The 17988-nt window shown below is 40.3% G+C and overlaps 1 protein-coding gene across 6 annotated transcripts; it reads right to left on the reverse strand.

The window, feature by feature from the left end:
• Positions 1 to 288: 288 nt before the first annotated feature.
• Positions 289 to 15107, reverse strand: LOC100551946 (interleukin-36 receptor antagonist protein). 6 transcript variants are annotated; one of them, XM_016995617.2, is made up of 8 exons: positions 14895 to 15107; positions 14120 to 14239; positions 10943 to 11076; positions 9187 to 9301; positions 5046 to 5186; positions 1723 to 1839; positions 1037 to 1176; positions 289 to 608 (listed from the first exon to the last, which is right to left on the reverse strand). In XM_016995617.2, exons 1-5 carry the CDS (start codon positions 15007 to 15009, stop codon positions 5143 to 5145), a joined length of 528 nt encoding a protein of 175 aa, XP_016851106.1. In that variant the 5' UTR covers positions 15010 to 15107; the 3' UTR covers positions 289 to 608; positions 1037 to 1176; positions 1723 to 1839; positions 5046 to 5142. The 6 variants fall into 6 exon arrangements, with proteins under 6 accessions (XP_016851106.1, XP_016851107.1, XP_016851105.2 ...); XM_016995618.2 differs by lacking the exon at positions 1037 to 1176; XM_062961028.1 differs by lacking the exon at positions 289 to 608 and having other exon boundaries at positions 615 to 1176.
• Between the last annotated feature and the right edge of the window lie 2881 nt (positions 15108 to 17988).

Below are 17988 nucleotides of genomic sequence, written 5' to 3' on the forward strand. Positions count from 1 at the left end.
AGGGGGGGGATAACAGTGGTAAATGTGTTCTACCATTGCAGCAATTTTTATCCCCATAGCTCTAAAATTTGAGGGAGAAAGGAGCCCCCCCCCCCTTGTGCAATTACTTAATGGAAGAGTAACAAAAATATTTGTTATATCATTATAGTTATGATATAGTCCCATAACGATAATTTACAAACAATTTGCCACAATTCCCTAATTTAGTAATGAATATCGAAACGTTTTTTCATTGATTACACAGGCCTAATACACATATATTTTGATTAATAAAAACTTTACCATTGGTTCCCATTAATATAATATATTTTATTCAATTCTTAAAAGAAACAAGTTCATGACAAATTGGTATGGAAAAGCAAGCAACTTCCAGATGTAATTTCAGTTCTGAATGTTCATTTTTTGATAAAGTAAAAAGTGGCGATCTCAGCACCTCCTTTGCGACTCAAACCGATCGGCTTGTTTGGCTCAGTGGACGTACTTAGGAACCAACCTGGAAAAGCTGCAGATTCAAAGGAACACGTTTGTTGGCTGTCTTCTGGGTGATTCAAGAAGGTGAAGTTCTTGAATGGTTGAACATTTTTATACAGTTTCATTATACCTTCCTCCTGAAATGAAAACATGAATTGGGTATTCATTCACATAAAACATAAAGTGTTTCCAAGAACCCAGACGTTCATTTTGATTTCCTTATCTATCATAATAGCAGAGTCATTATTAAAAGTGGGGATCACAGTTCTGTATATAAAAAAACCCAAATAACTGGCATGCAATTCATAATTTATCCACAAGTTTGACTGAACATGAAAGTAAAGGTACCCAGAACCTGATAACAGGACTGCTGAATGAGCAGGGTGAGCTCCTGTCTGTCAGCTCCAGCTTCCCATGCGTGGACATGAGAGAAGCCTCCCACAGAATGGTAAAATACCCGGGCATTACCTGGGCAACGTTCTTGCAGATGGCCAATTCTCTAACACCAGAAGCAAGGGAGCAAAAGACAAACAAATGGATAACAACAACCATGAGAGCAATTCACCATTATGCTTATCTGAGGTTGAGCACCAGTTTCAACACAGGAAAGGACACGGTTCCCATCTTGGAGACCCATAAAAATGGGGAATATAGTGCTACTACTGTTCTCAAAGCCTCTGTTAGGGACCACAGCCAGTACTTCCTCTAGAGGGAAACAAAAGGCAAGAAATAAAACCATATCCTCCAACTGCCTGTTTGTTAGGGACAGTCAACTTTCTCCGTTGTTTTTAAAATATTCAGGTAGAATAACCAAATATTCCTGCATTGTCTCTTTACCTATTCTATGCTGCATTTCTCCTACTGGCTCATCTGTCCCCAAGGTGAGCGCTATTTACTGTTTGAGAGAAGACTGAGACACAGAAAGTGTTGAGAAGCCCAGTCTTTCCTCTGTCACCGTACGCATTTCACCAGTGATGTAAGCTAATGGCTTAAAAAGAGGAATAAATCCAATCTATAAATTTGGGCAGTGGGCACCCTTCCCTCCTCAATCGGGATTCCCAATCAAGTGGAGAGGCTGCACATATCTCTCTCACCCACAAAAAGCTATAGCAGAGAAAGTGGAGCTAATCTGTTCATTCACACACACCCATGTTATCCTTTTTTGTGAATGCCAGAGTAGGGCTCTTGTTCCCCAGTTCCAGAATGTGAGAAAAAGGATTGACAAAGTGAGTATAATATAGGAGATGTTACCTGGTGAGTTGGAACCTTTAGGAGCTGCCACCAATGTGTTGTTCGACAGGGAAAGGTATTTCTGGCTAAGATCCCAAATTTGGTAATTCCAGGGTTTTGCCAGTTCTGCTGTAGTTACTGTAGTTGTATTTAGGGAACAATGTTAGTATGGAAATATAATACAGATACATTTATCCATGGGGGGGGGGGTATTTTAATGGAGAAATAACACTGGACCATGTTTAGCCATACTTTACTTCTCAGTTCTAGCTAGATTTCATTTGCTTGAGGAGATTATCACACTACCTTTTAATACGAGCAGCAGCCCACCTTCTGCTCACCTAGCAGTTCAAAAACAATGATGTAAGTAGATAAATAGGTACCTCTTTGGCAGGGAGGTAAGAGGTGCTCTGAAAAACATGCTAGCAAAAATCTGACCAGGAAAAGCATTCATGGACGACAGGCTCCTCGGCATGGAAAATGAAATAACAGCAATTCCCCATGGCTGAGTCAAGCACAGCCAGATGTTGGAGATGAAAAAAGGGAAGCCTTGTCTCTGTTTATGTACTGTCTGTCTTTGTTAATTCTATATGTTGTGAATGAGTCTTCTGTCAGGGTATTGTGTATTGTGAAATGTTAAAATCAATCTGGGTTATTAGAAATGCCTTATGTGTTAGTTTTTCGGCAAGGCATTTCAGCAGTTATGGAGTTAATGAGAGTCTGCTATGATTGACATATCACAGGACCAATGGGGTCAAGTTTGTTTTGACTGGGACTTTCTTTCTTGTCCTGTGGAATGCAGAGGAGGTTTCCTGAACAGTCTGTGTGTGTGCATGGGTCGCTTCGGCAAGAGCACTCATGAAAGAAGGACTGATTTGCTCTGTTTGTATATAGTCATGTAAATAAAGATATATTGCCGTTGGATTTCCAACCGAACCCTCGTCTGCTGGAGTGTGTTTGTCCAGTGCTGTTTTTCACACGGGGAGACAGTCTGGAGAAGGAGGTGAAGACCGGGATGATGAATTTTTGGATTACACTCTGCTACCCATCATCCCCTGACATCTTCTGAGGCTGTGAGTGATAATGGAGGGATCAGGAGAGGAAGGAAGAACCCTCGCGAGGAGGGCTCGCTGGAAGATTTATACAGGAAGGGAATCAGGGAGATTGATGAGGAGTCTTCTGAGGAAGATTCATGTGGGGACTTGGGAGGGGATCTTGAGCTGGAAATGGATGCTGAGGAACCAGTGGTGATGGAGGAAGTTGGCATAGATTAGGCACGGGCTCCGGAGGATCTTGGGGAGGAATCTGGGTCCATGGATGCTGTAAATGCTGGAGAGACTTAGGTATCTTCAGAAGCAGATCCCACATGGTCTGCCTGGAGGAATGAGGGTAGTTCCACAGGTGTGGATAGAGTTGGGTGTGGGCAAGATGATCTTGACTCTGATGAGGAGTTTGGGACACCTGATCCAAGGGAGTTAGAGGTTTGGATGCCCAAGGAAACCTAAATAAATTGGGGATGTTGGGTCACTATGCTTTGCATGTGGCAAGGTGTTGCTGGGTGCCATTGGGTTTCCTGTACGTGATTCTGAAGACTGGCTTGGGACTTTGCAACAGATGTAAGTTTGATCCAGGTTATTCTGCAACGGAGGGCTGGAATTGTGTGGGTTTCCCTGGACTGCACTGTTATTACTATTTTGCATTAGCTGCTGTTCGCCTCCGTTGTCTTGGCTCTTTGTGCCATTCCATGACGTGGACCTTCTTGTGACGACTTCACCGCTTGGACCTTGGACTGGAACTCAACTCGGCTTATCTCTTCACTCCCAAATTCGGCTTGGCGTCATTCCTGTCTTTGTGGCTGTCTACTGTTGCTGACTACTGGCTTTGTTTCCGACCCTGACGCATTCTCCTTATCCTGACTTCGAACTGGCTTGACTACGTTACAGCGTTCTGCTCCTTTAATTCTTGGCTCGGCGTTTGTCTCTGCAGCGGTTTGCCACTAACTCTTCAGCATCTTCCAGTTTCGCTTGTTTTTGCCGCTCACAGCAAAGAGCTTTTTAGCCTGGTTTGGGTTCTTGTTTAAGTTTGGAATCATTGTACTTCTGGGTTTTGGGAAAGTTTTTGGAGCTTCATAACTGTTTGCCTTTGTTTGTTTTGCCATTTTAAGCCCGTTTTGAGCTTTTGGACTGAGTTCAAGTATTCTATGTTAAATCCGGATTATATCTCTGGTTAATCCGGATTATATGCCAATTAATGCTTTTGCCGTTTTTCCTGCTTTGACTGCCTAATAACACTGAAGATTAAGTGTTTCAAGTCTCTGTTAATTTACTGAACTATTTTTGGACTATTACTTTAATAAACTATATTTTGGCTCTCAGTTGGCGTTTGACCTTTGACACTATAACAGCATTAAATGCTTGCCATGTATGTACCTGTGATCTGCTCTGAGTCCCCTCAGGGAGATAAAGTGGAATATAAATAAAGTATGTTATTATTATTATTATTTCCAATGGCCTCAACATTTCTGGAAATTTTAGTCCGCTGGGCTGCAAATGAACTGGGCTGCAGGCATCAGGATAGTGCTGGTTTCACCTCCTTTATTCCAATCAGCTGCCCTGACTGAAAACCAAACATACTGGTTTAATTGGTTTCTTCCCAAGAGTTTAAACTCCCTTTTAATGCATGCTTGTCATTTCCCATTTGGCTTTAGATGATTATTGGACGATTGTCAATGGGGATTTTCACACTACACTGTTCTGCTATTACACTTTAGATCTTATGCCTGCCTCCTATGGAATTTCGGGAGAGGTCCTGGGACTCACTAAACTACAAAACCCAGTATTCCACAGGAAGCAATCATATGATTTAAAGTGGAATAGCAATGCTTTAACAACATAGTGTGATAATCTATAATGAGTCTCTTCTTGCAACACCCTTTCCTCCCTCCATCATGAAATGTAACGACAACAATCAGCCAAGGGCAACATCATATAAGAGTGAATGAAAGCATGCCTTCCCATGAAACCCAACTGTAATTGATACAGAGCTCGGAAGAGTTGTTTCTTTAGACTCCTATTCCCAGACTCTTCCATGCATAGGTAACTATAGGAGGAGAGATTCCTTTAGTTAACTTTAAATTAAGCTTAGGGTCAATTGAACTTAATTCCAAGTTACTTCAGTTTTTAAAGATTACAACTAATGCTTTGACTTGGTGTGTTTTCCCTATGGAAGTGTGCTAATAATTATAAGTGAATCCTGATACCAGCATCTCCTCTGTAAGATATCTCTGCAATTTGCAAAGTTGTATTAGGTAACAAATAGGAAGTGTTTTAAAAGTTCTTATTCACCTGTGTCCTTTGGATTTGGGAATTCATGAAATAAATCTGCCATTTCCTCGGCGATGCTCTTCTTTGGCTTCATTTCTACAGTCATCTCCATTCTTTCTCAAGGACAGGTTTTCACAATATGAATTGCTCCTGCTGTGGTCACTAGTGTTAAAAGAGAGAAATATCATAAGCTACCATTCCTGACAGGTTAAACACTGAACATACAAAACGTTTTAAGCAAAAATAGTAATGAAGAGATCCTCTGACTAGTTTATATGGTACTGTTGCAAGTTCCATGTCATCGTCATAGAGAATTTGATTCTACTTCTGGAAGACAATCATACTCGGCCACAATGATGATGATGGCATCCAGAATTATTGTTTGTTTCAAAATTAAATAGTGTATCTGCATGTATTTCTGTATAATTGTTCCCAATTGACTCATTCCAGTCACTCTGTGCTCAAAGCATGGACTGCTCTGTTTCACACAAACTCCAGAGTAATCCTTGATTTTCCTTCATGTTCAGCTAAACCAATTGAACCCAATTTTTCACTCACTGCACGGTATACAACCTATATGGACAAGCTCTCAGTCTACCATTAAATTACCGTAATGATAAGAGTGGCCAGAGAGATAAAGTGGAGAAACAGTACCTGTCCTGGTCCAAGAAAGTCTTGGGCTGCAGCTTCTGTCTCCATGCAGTAATACCTTTCTGCAATGTTCACATTGTTTTTATAAGCCGTAACTTAGTGATACTTATGGGCGTGATCTGCATGCTTCATAGAAATCTGATACAAGCATATATTAAAGCCGTGTGTCATCAGGCTGCTATTCTTTGATGCAGTGAGTCCTGTTTCATCTTACAGCAGTTGATCCCAACCTTGGGTTCTTCAGTTGGTTTTTGGACCATACCTGGCCTCATTTCTGTTCTTTGGCCATTCTAGATGGAGATTCTAGATCAGGGGTCCCCAAACTTTTTAAACAGGAGGCCGGTTCACGATCCTTCGGACCATTGGAGGGCCGGACTATAGTTGGCCACCGAGCAATAATAATTAATAACAACAACAACAACAACAACAACAACAATAATAATAAAGAGGGTTGGAAGAGACCCTTTGGACCATTGAGTCCAATCCCTTTCTGCCTTTGTGCGCCAAAAGCACAAGCAAAGCACCCCTGATAGATGGCCACCCAGCCTCAATGTTAATAATAATAATAATAATAATAATAATAATAATAATAATAATAATAAAGAGGGTTGGAAGAGACCCCTTGGGCCATTTAGTCCAATCCCCTTCTGCCCTTGTGCACCGAAAGCACAAGCAAAGCACCCCTGACGGATGGCCACCCAGCCTCAATGTTAGTAATAATAATAATAATAATAATAATAATAATAATAATAATAATAATAATAAAGAGGGTTGGAAGAGACCCCTTGGGCCATTTAGTCCAATCCCCTTCTGCCCTTGTGCACCGAAAGCACAAGCAAAGCACCCCTGACAGATGGCCACCCAGCCTCAATGTTTAATAATAATAATAATAATAATAATAATAATAATAATAATAATAATGGTTGTAAGAGACCCTTTGGGTCATTTAGCCCAACCCCCTTCTGCGCTTGTGCCGTGGGAGCCGGATAAATAGCTTCGCTGGGCCGCATCTGGCCCCCGAGCCTTAGTTTGGGGACCCCTGTTCTAGATCATCATTCTTCTATCTTAGCACCTGAATAATATATTCCCTCAATATCTGAGCATGTAATATGTACCACTGATCGCTGATCAAAGTCATCACTAATGTTACAAGTAGTTGATTCAGTGTCTTAAACTGATTTTAAGAAAACACAGCCTATATGACCGCTGCTGTGCTTTGAACATTTTTGCTAAAGTTAGGGTTGCACACAAATAATCACCCTTACCTTTAAACCTGATTTAAACGAGATATTATGGTGCCCATGTGTTAACCATATGTATGTCTGGTGTGCAAACTATAACCACAGGATGTTTCTATGTTCATTTGTAGTGGCACTGGTACCTACCATCTTTGGGCATGGACATGAAACCAGTCATCCATTACTTTCCCTGCATTACGAGACGTAGCACCACACCAGAGCTTTCTCAATGTAAAGTGTATTGACAGAAGTAGTTCCTCATCACCTGAAGGGCTACGGTCATCTCACCTTTGCCATAGACAGTAACACACACAGAAACCCAAGTTTGCTTCCATAGCAGAGCAAAAGGGAAGGCATGTTTCATAATCACATGACACTCGGTCCATGCAAGGATATAATCCAGATAGTAGTGCTGTGTACTAATCCATTTTTTAAAACGGGTTGTTTCGGTTGTTTCTGACAGCCGTGATGGCACAAGTGCTACAGCGATCTTAATTTCGGCCGCAACAGACCACGTGGTTGCCAACTATGGCTACGTTTGGTTTCATTTGGCTAAACGTGGAGTGCGGAAAGACAGCAATAAATAAGTGTTTGCTTTCTACACACTTAAGAAACTACTCTTCACATGACACAAGCTTCAAATGCCATTTCTAAAGCCACCATAAAATGAGGATGTAATTTATATCTTTTTTAAAAGAATGGCTAGCTAATGCTCCTTTGGCTGGTGTTGCTCCCACTGAAATAAGTGTTTAAAAAGGTGTCTTAACTCCACTTCATTGAATTGGTATTGAGGGGAAACGATGCCACAAAAGATGATTTCTGAAGTCTGATGCCTTAAATCAGTGGTGTTATTGAAGGATATAAGGAGAAATGGATTTGAGTTAGAATCAATGCATAATTTCCATTTAGGAAGAGCAAAATCTAATTTGAGAAACAGAATTACAAAATTTGAGAGTAAAAATACACATTTATTTATTTATTACAGCATTTCTGTTCCCCCGAGGAGGGACTCAGGGTGGCTTACAACCAAAAATAAAAACAAAGTATATAAAACAGTTACAATACAACAATACATGTTCAAAAAGTTAGTTGTCATGCTGGTGGGTCCCTGCTTCGACCTTTATATCTCACCAAATAATTTACCTGTCTGCTTTTATAATGATAATAACAATAACAACAATTATTATTATTGGGGAGATAATAATACAAATAAAGTTATCACTATGTCCACCTAAAAGTCTGAACCAAATTCACATCAACCACAAAAAAGGTAATGTATTTGATGAAGGTGTATTGGGAAAATATAATACTTGTATTGGAAAATATATATTGAATGTAATCATGTTAAGAAATAGAGATAGGAAAATATGTAACCACCAGCAGATTGTGTGCTAGCCTTAAAAATACACTCTGCTCAGCAAAAGCAAGACCAAAGTTCACTGAGTGCCAGGGACATATGTTAAGTGTCAACAAGAATAGATAAGCTAATGGACAAGAGACAAATTAAGGCTTTTTGGGATGTCAAGATAAGACCTGGTGCCATGAGGGGAGTGCTAATGGATCTCTGACAGCTAAGATAAGGGGGAAACTCCTTAATTAATGAGAACCCCTAATGGATGAGATGAGGATTCCAGAGATAAGGCTAATGGAGGGTCAGGAGTCTTGAAAGTAATCTATATTTTAGGAAAATGCAAATATAGCTTTTTAGTAAGTGCACAGTAAGACTTTTTTTGACACTAATTGGTGATGGATAATGCCTAGATGACGTAGTAGATGGAGGAAAAAGGGTATATAAGAACTTGTGATCCTTTGTTCCAGTACCTTCGCTTTCCTGACCACAGGAGAAGGTCTTTGCTTATTTTCTCTGGCCATTGAGAATAAACGTCATTTTTTCTACAGCCACCGGAACTCTCTTTGTCTCATTTCCTCAAACCTTTGTCTGCCATTTCATATTCACACTGACACATATATAAATTGGCCCAGGTTGTTTGGGGTTGATATTTTGACTAAAATGTCTAGACTTTTACAGGGTGGTTTTTTTTATTGGCCTTCAAGTTGTTTCCGATTCATGGCAACTATAAACTGAATTCTTAACAGGGGTTACTTCTCAAGATTCTCAAGGAAGGTTACTTATTCCATGGCCCTACTTGCTTTCTAGTCATATAAAAGGGGGCTTCAATGCCTTTTAAAATAGAACAGTGTGTTCTCAGTCCCTCCTTGGCGACTCAGTCCCACAGGTTTGTTTGACTCAGACGACGTGCTTAAGAACCAACCTGGGAACTCTGCCGATTCGAAAGAGCAAGTCTCGGGACTGCCATCAGTCTTGCTGTAGAGGGTGAAAGCAAGTGATTCCTCCTTTTTATCATAAAGCGTTTTGATGTCACCTTCCTAAGAAAACAGAAATACACTGTTAGAAAGAAAAGGGATATGAGACTAGAAACATGAAACATCTGCCTGGCAAACAACGAATAGCTTCTATAAAGCTTCCCTCCTTACCAAGGCAGCTTAACTGCTGCTTTTCATTTATACCTTTTTCTTTTAGGCTGGATCTATACTGCCATATTATCAAGATTATCTGCTTTGAACTCGATTATATGAGCCTGCTATATCCAGCAGATAATCTGGATTCAAAAACTGGATTATATGGCAGTTTAGATGGGTCCTTATCAGAGCCGGTCCAACAATGAGGCGAATTAAGCAGTCGCTTCGGGCGCAAAACATATGGGGGCGCAGTCGAGACTGCTTTTTCTGTTGATTTGTTGTAAAACATGATGTTTTGGTGCGCAATTTGTAAAATCTTAATGTAATGTGATGTTTAATAGTATTTTCCTTAATCCCTCCTTATTATCCAACATTTTCGCTTATCCAACGCTTTTATATTTCAGTGATTGGGTTGGGGGGGCACCAAAATTCTGTTCGCCTACACTTGAAAAATACCTAGGGCCGGCTCTGGTCCTTATATAGCTTTGCCTGTAATGCCAGGTTGTGGTTGTTGCTGGATCTTTGTTGCTATTCTGTGCCATTCTTACAAGGCAGGTTCATAGTGATGGGAGGCTTCACACAACTGCTGGATTCATGTAATTGCAATGCCTCATATGCAAAGCTTTTACTCTGTTGAAGCTGTATTGTTGATCTATTGTGATTGTTATGTATTTTATATTGTTGTATTTAATATTGTGTATTTTATACTGTTGTATTATATGGTATGTTGTTGGGCTTGGCCCCATGTGAGCCGCCCCGAGTCCCTTTGGGGAGATGGGGTGGAATATAAAAATAAACTTATTATTATTATTATTATTATTATTATTATTATTATTATTATTATTAAGCCATGCTTCCAGGTGGGTGGCATATCTCTGCCTCCCACTGTGTCACTTCATCTCTTTTTTGAACTATGAATTATAGAATCATAGAATCATAGAATAGTAGAGTTGGAAGAGACCTCATGGGCCATCCAGTCCAACCCCCTGCCAAGAAGCAGGAAATCGCATTCAAAGCACCCCTGACAGATTATTATTATTATTATTATTATTATTATTATTATTATTATTATTGACACAAAGACACAGTATGACACATCAAACGAGATATATATGCTGGATTTTGTGTTACAAAATCACAAGTCGAACACTTCCCAAGCGTTCAGGAAGTGTGATGTATTTTCGGATGATGCACGCAGATCCCAGTAAGGTGGCCTTTTGCAGTTGACAGATCGTAATTTTGTCAATGTTTATTGTTTCCAAATGCCAGCTTTTGGCACGGCACCCAGTGTGCCAATTACCACTGGGACCACCTGTACCAGTTTATGCCAGGGCCTTTGAAGTTTGATTTTGAGGTCCTGATAACAGCTGAGGTTTTTCTGTTGTTGTTGTTGTTGTTGTTGTTGTTGTAGTAGTAGTAGGGACCATCACCAAAAGTTCCCTAAGGGATAAAGTCTAGTGTTTAACTAAACATGTACCATCTTAACTGTGGTGGGAGAAAGAACAGTACACGAATCAAAAAAGATTCTGAAGTACAAGCAAAACTCACCTTTAGCTGTAACTGAATTTGACCCTCAGGAGATTTCTCGCAGGACAGGCATTGTTTGCTACCCTGGGGACCCATAAAGATGGGCATCATTTCAGGATCCAGAACAGTGTTAGGGAACACTTCCATTAACAGCTCTGAAAGAGAAATAGGACCAGGGATATCAGAGAGAGAGAGAAAGCACTTTTTTTTTTGCTGGTCTAGGAATTATGGACGAAAAGCCAAGATAGTAAACAGAATAGGTCTATATAAACAAATGCCCATTTTTCATATGAACAAAGGAGGTAATAATAAAATGATAAGCGCCTTGTTCACCACTCACTGCAAAACATGTAGGTGCCCCTCCAATACCCAGCCCAAGAATTTAGGAAGGTACCCCACCAGCAACAGTTTTAAAGGGTAGCTGAACTGTTCTCCATTTTGTACAGGAATTCACAAAATACCATAGAAACTGTGTATTAGGGATAAACTGTATGAACACTTAGGTAATTATGATATCGAATTTAGACCATAATTAAATGAGGGCCCTGCCTGGCAAGTATTGCTAACAAATTAGTTCCAGCTTAAAAGAAACTCACTAGACTTGAAGACAAAATTACGGAGGCTTTTAATATATTCTGCCAAGAAGGAGTATAAGCATAAAGGATATTGTGTTGTGCAACCAGTTTTATACAATCACAAGTTAACATTGTCCAAGATGCATTTCAAGGGATTCTCAGCCTTGCGCAAAATAGAAAACTGAGTATATTTATGGAGAAATTGTTATATTCCTGGGAATATCTGAATAAGCATGGAGATCTCTGGGATATCTTACTGGAGTGTGCTTTACTGGAAAAGCAGGGAGCTAGACTGTTTAATTGATGACCTCTGGAACAATAGATAGTATAATTAGAACAGGATGGATTCAACATTGTTATTTTCATTAAGACATCCTAGTCTATATATTTGTAGAAATGCTCTGGCTCACTGCCTACATATTATAATTTATCATGCTTTATTTTATATAATAAAAGAACATCCCTAAAATAAAAAAGTGATACAACAGACCATAGGATAATTCTGCCTGAAATGCAGGCATTTATATTCTACCATCTAAGGAAATACATTAAAAAGTATTTTTAATGTACTAAAATATACTATTCTAGGAGTAAGAACATGATTTATTACTAGCCTTAATGAAATATTGACTTATCATAAATGCTCTGTTAACTCTCTGTTATCATATCTCTGTGTTAACCAAATGATGACATACTGCTTGGAAATCCTGACTATTATTATTATTATTATTATTATTATTATTATTATTATTATTATATTTTCCAACTGTTGTACTGGAACAACAATGACTGTTTAGTTTAACTTTAACAGTTTTTGGCAGTTCTTTGTCAGAACATTACCAATGTCAGCTGCTTCTAACCTAGCGATTTTACTCAAAGTGTTTAATGCCAGTGCTAATGCTTTTTTGCTTTTTGGTGTGTTTCTTTGCCAAGTACTTTTGCATTTTTATATCGCCATTTGTTCAGGAGATATATATATATATATATATATATATATATATATATATATATATATATATACACACACACACACACACACACACACTTTAGCTTTGTTTTTGGTTTTTTGGTTTTTTCTCTCTCTCTCTCCCTTTTTGATCCTTTTTTAATCGCAGTTTTCCTACTTTCTATACAATCAAATGTTCTCACTCACTGGGAAACAAAGAGTAAATATATGTTGATAGCCTTTGATGGGCTCAAATGTCTAGTTCCATTCCAAAGAAAGAAAGGGTTTCAAAAAACAAAGGTGTAAAGTTCAAGGGACATAGTCGATGTCTACGTTTAGAATAAAGGAGATTTATGAAGTACTTTGAGCTTCTGTTTTTGCAGGTAGCAATCTCTCAGCTTTAAGTGAGACAAAAAGGTTTAGCAAAAGATTACCCCCATCTCTGGAACAATGACTCTGGCTGATTGCTCTGGCTAAAAGGAAAGATCGCTCAAAGGGTCTGCCTTCCTTTCCTGTCCGGGCAATCTCTCTTGTTGGGAGGTGAATCCCTGGGCCTATTTGGTTATATTTTGATAAAGAAGTGTATACATTTTATAAATCTATGAATTAGATATAGTGTACAGACAGATAAAATCATTAAGTACAGATTCAAGTATGATAGCTGTTGCTGGTTTTTAGTCTTGGATCAAGCTTTGAATGTCTGGGCATGGAGACAATGGGAGTATGTAAATATAGAGTCCAGGGTGCCGGGAACATTGGGTGATGATTTCCCAAGTCTATTCTTTGGCTGGCCAAATAGAGAAATGCCCTAAGATGTTTAGTGAACTTTTGTCCAATGTCCAGGGTCCCACCTGAAGCAGTATCAGATGGGAAACCATAAGCCCATCAGTTGAACCATTTGTCTCTGAAGTAGTCCATGCTGCACCTCTTGCCTTGAGGCACAAATAAGATATTTTTGATTTGTTGTCTTTTTCCCTGGGTCAATTAGAGGTTAAACAGTGTTGCTTGTCTTCAGAACATATTAATATATATTTAATATATTTAATAGGTTTATTAGAATAAAGTGGAATAAAATATAGTTCATAGGAGGCTAGCGGAGAACAGCAAGATCTGGAGGTGTCAAAATGGTGGCGCATGAGCATGCATGAAGAGGGTGGAAAGGCTGTTTGTTTTCCTTTTAGTTATTTAGCTCCTGAGGGTGTCCTATGTTCAACAACAATTATTTTATCTACATGGGAATGCAGATATAAATACTGGTTGCATGAACAAGTTGACAAGCATGAACTGGTTGCATGAACAGGGCCCGGGCTGTGGTGCAGGCGGGAGAGCAAGCCAGTGCAATTAACTGCAATGAATCACTCTGACCAGGAGGTCATGAGTTCGAGCCCGGCTCGGAGCCTATGTTTGTTTGTCTTTGTTCTATGTTAAAAGGCACTGAATGTTTGCCTATATGTGTAATGTGATCCGCCCTGAGTCCCCTTCGGGGTGAGAAGGACGGAATATAAATGCTGTAAATAAAATAAATAAATAAATAAATAAATACATGTGTTTCTATCACTGTTTGAGCTTCCAGTCCACCCTAAATCGGTTTATCCATATTCAAATCATCACTATCTAGATAAGTATTGTCTGAAGACAATTTTACATTTTTATTAAACTAAAAATGGAGGCAGTTACCTGGAGCATTGGAATCTTGATGTTTTGCTACAAGAATATTATTCACCAGAAAAAAGTATTTCTGGCTAACATCCCAAATTCTGTACAGGTAGGGGTTATCTACTTTGACAGGCACATTACCTAGGTAAGAAAATAATATGTATTAAAGAGATATGGACGCAGACAATAAATACATACCCTCCTGCTGTCCCAATTTGCCAGGGACAGTGCTGATTAATTCTCTTTCAAATTACTTATTCAACTGCTTTTAAAACATCCCAGTTTCTTCTCCCCACACTTTCTACCATTCTTCCACTTATTTACTTGCTGCAAACTGAGATCAACCTGCAAAAGTAAAAAGATCTAACAGACCAGGGGCTGAGGTTTGTTTGAGAGAGATTAACATTCCTCAACCTATTTAGTAAAGGTAAAGGTTTTCCCCTGACGTTAAGTCCAGTCGTGACCAACTCTGGAAGTTGGTGCTCATCTCCATTTCTTAGCCGAAGAGCCAACGTTGTCTGTAGACACCTCCAAGGTTATGTAGCCGGCATGACTGCATGGAACGCTGTTACCTTCCCGCTTCAGCGGTACCTATTGATCTACTCACATTTGCATGTTTTCAAACTGCTAGGTTGGCAGGAGCTGGGGCTAACAGCGGGTGCTCATTCTGCTCCCGGGATTTGAACCTGGGACCTTTTGGTCCACAAGTTCAGTAGCTCAGTGCTTTAACACACTGTGCCACCAGGGGCCCCTTTCAACCTATTTAAGTGACATCAGATAGGAAAGTAGTTTTCACCTGACATTGGCTTCTTAGGGAATAAATCTGCTATTTCCTCATTCCAAGTCTTCTTATGGCACTCCTTCTCCTCCTGTGGTTTCGGCGTATGAGATGTGGATCCCTTAGAGTCCATTTTATCAGGTCTATTCTTCAGCTCACCTCTCTTTCTTACTCTCAGATTTACTGGGTTTTAAATGCTCCTAATGAAGTCAAAGCTGCAATTTTGGGATGAGTCAGGTGTGTCACCAAAGGCTACAACTTCTGGGAAGCAGAAAACACCCACTGCATTCTAAGAAGAGGTGGCTATGAAGCATCAACACTTTGTTGGCAAGATTTCAGATGATGGAACTGGTGAAGCCACCCCTGAGTATCCCTTAACTAGGGACCTCATCAGAAGGAGGTCCATAATTTGGGGAACAGGAGAAGAAATTGTAGGGCAGCTCATCAAATTGTCCCCTTAGCACAGTGGTTCTCAATCTGTGGGTCACCAGATGTTTTTTGGCCTTCAATTTCCAGATAGCCTAACAGCTGGTAAACTGGCTGGGATTTCTGTGAGTTGAAGGCCAAAAACGTCTGGAACCCCAGGTTCAGAGCCACTGCCTTAGCTTCACACGGTGATTCCCGTCTGCCCCCGGCTTCACAACGCGTTGTCACCAGCTTAGAGAAGGAGAACATGGGTAGTCACCCAGGTTCTCAGGTCAGCCTCTGCTGAGATGGAGCCAGGACAGAGCTCTACCGGAATCATAGTGAAATGGCAGAAAAAGGTTTGAGGCAATGAGACAAAGAGAGTTCCGGTGGCTGTAGAAAAAATGACTTTTATTCTCAATGGCCAGTGAGAATACAGCAATAAGAAAAAGGAGACCTTCTCCTGTCATCAGGAAAGCGAAGGTCAGGAACAAAGAATCACAGGTTCTTATATACCCTTTTCCCTCCATCTACTGCGTCACACAGGTATTATCAATCACCAATTAGTGTCAACAACAAAAAAGTCTTACTGGGCACTTAACTAAAAAGCTATTTTGGCATTTTCCTAAAATATAGACTACTTTCAAGACCCCTGACCCACCATTAGCCTTATCTTTGGAATCCCCATCTCATCCATTAGGGGTTCTCATTAATTAAGGAGAATCCCCTTATCTTAGCTGTCAGAGACCTATTAGGACTCCCCTCATGGCGCCAGGTCTTATCTTGACATCCCAAAAAGCCTTAATTTGTCTCTTGTCCATTAGCTTATCTATTCTTGTTGACACTTAACATATGTCTCTGGCACTCGAGTGAACTTTGGTCTGCTAGGGGTAGACAGTTATTTTGCTGAGCAGAGTGTATTTTTAAGGCTAGCACACAATCTGCTGGTGATTACATATTTTTCTAACATGATTCCATTCAGTATATAGTTTCCAATACAAGTATTATGTTTTCCCAATACACCTTCATCAATAGAATCATAGAATCATAGAATAGTAGAGTTGGAAGAGACCTCATGGGCCATCCAGTCCAACTCCCTGCCAAGAAGCAGGAAATCGCATTCAAAGCACCCCCAACAGATGGCCATCCAGCCTCTGCTTAAAAGCCTCCAAAGAAGGAGCCTCCACCACAGTCCAGGGAAGAGAGTTCCACTGCCGAACAGCTCTCTCTCTCAGTGAGGAAGTTATTCCTGATGTTCAGGTGGAATCTCCTTTCCTGTAGTTTCAAGCCATTGTTCCACGTCCGAGTTTGCAGGGCAGCAGAAAACAAGTTTGCTCCCTCCTCCCTATGACTTCCCCTCACATATTTGTACATGGCTATCATGTCTCCTCTCAGCCTTCTCTTCTGCGGGCTAAACATGCCCAGTTCTTTAAGCCGCTCCTCATAGGGCTTGTTCTCCAGACCTTTGATCATTTTAGTTGCCTTCCTCTGGACGCTTTCCAGCTTGTCAACATCTCCCTTCGTAGGAGGTATCCCTATGTCATGCAAAAGGCTACAGAACAGTACGTCCTGGCTGCATCTCAGCAGCGTCCTAGGATGGGGAAAAAACCCCATGGGATGAGGTCATAAGAAAACCCTATGAAATTTATGAGGTCATCATAAGTCTATTGGTGACTTCAAGGAGCGTATCCACATTTGTTATGTTCTACACTTCAACCCAGACTCAACATAATAACCAGCCAAGAATACTGAGTTGGATTTTTGAATGGCCAAGTACTATACTATGAAGGCCAGACTTTTAAAACCAAGAGCTCATTCAGATGTGATAAGAATCCAAGTAATGTTAAGGAAAACAAATGTGTATTAGGCCATATGCAAGAGAAATGGAAACCCCTCCTGTAAGACCGGATCTTTGGATCGCGGCCCACAGCTGGATCCTGCCTACAGCCATAATCAAATAAAAGCTGTGGCCTTTTATCTCCAAGTGCTTGTATCTGGTCTTTGGTTTCTGTGTGTGGAGCATCACTTGTAGCTTCAACACGCAACACATTTTCAAACACAACTGTAAAACCACATGGAAGTTGCAAAGAGCGTTTCCCAAACTCTGCTTTAAACAGAAAAAAACACAAGTCTTCCAAGGGATTTCTAGTTCCAGGTTTCCTTGTGTTCATGTGTCATGTTTCAAGTTTCTAAGGACTTTTCCTGTATTGCATGTCCTTGGATAGATCCTGCTTTTGTATTCCTGGTTTTTGATGCGTATCATGTACTCTGAGGATTCTTCCTGTTTTTTGAACATTGATCTTTACACTATTTTTCAGAATTCCTTCTTACATATATTCCTCAAAAAACTGCTTTGCTATTTTTACCTTGGACTGGATTGTGTGTTAGGTACGGAGGTGTATCCCAGCCTTGGAGGACAACAGTCAGGGCCGTAGCCAGAAAAAAAAATTCGGAGGGGTTTTTGAAGATTCAAACACACACACACACACACACACACACACACACACACACCCCGCTACAGGCCTGTCAATATCTCCTTGCGATAGTGCCTGGAGGGACTCTTAATTTTTTGTGTCTCATAGACTTAGCATGGGGATTTGGTTAACCAGTTAAAATTCATGAGTAAACCAGGTTTTTTTTTTAACCTGAAAAATTTTGGGGGTGGTTTGAACCCCTAACCCCCCCCCCCCCCCCCCCCCCCCCCGGC

Source organism: Anolis carolinensis, unplaced genomic scaffold, assembly GCF_035594765.1.
Source record: "Anolis carolinensis isolate JA03-04 unplaced genomic scaffold, rAnoCar3.1.pri scaffold_8, whole genome shotgun sequence".
NCBI lineage: Eukaryota > Metazoa > Chordata > Lepidosauria > Squamata > Dactyloidae > Anolis > Anolis carolinensis.

Bases quoted from the DNA above. Each gene is read 5' to 3' on its own strand.
- LOC100551946 (XM_008116025.3), bottom strand. From the start codon at position 15,009: ATGGACTCTAAGGGATCCACATCTCATACGCCGAAACCACAGGAGGAG. The intron at 14,240-14,894 runs GTGAAAACTACT...TTTCTTACCTAG, and splicing joins CCCTAAGAAGCCAATGTCAG to GTAATGTGCCTGTCAAAGTA. The intron at 9,302-10,942 runs GTGAGTTTTGCT...CTGTTTTCTTAG, and splicing joins AAATTCAGTTACAGCTAAAG to GAAGGTGACATCAAAACGCT.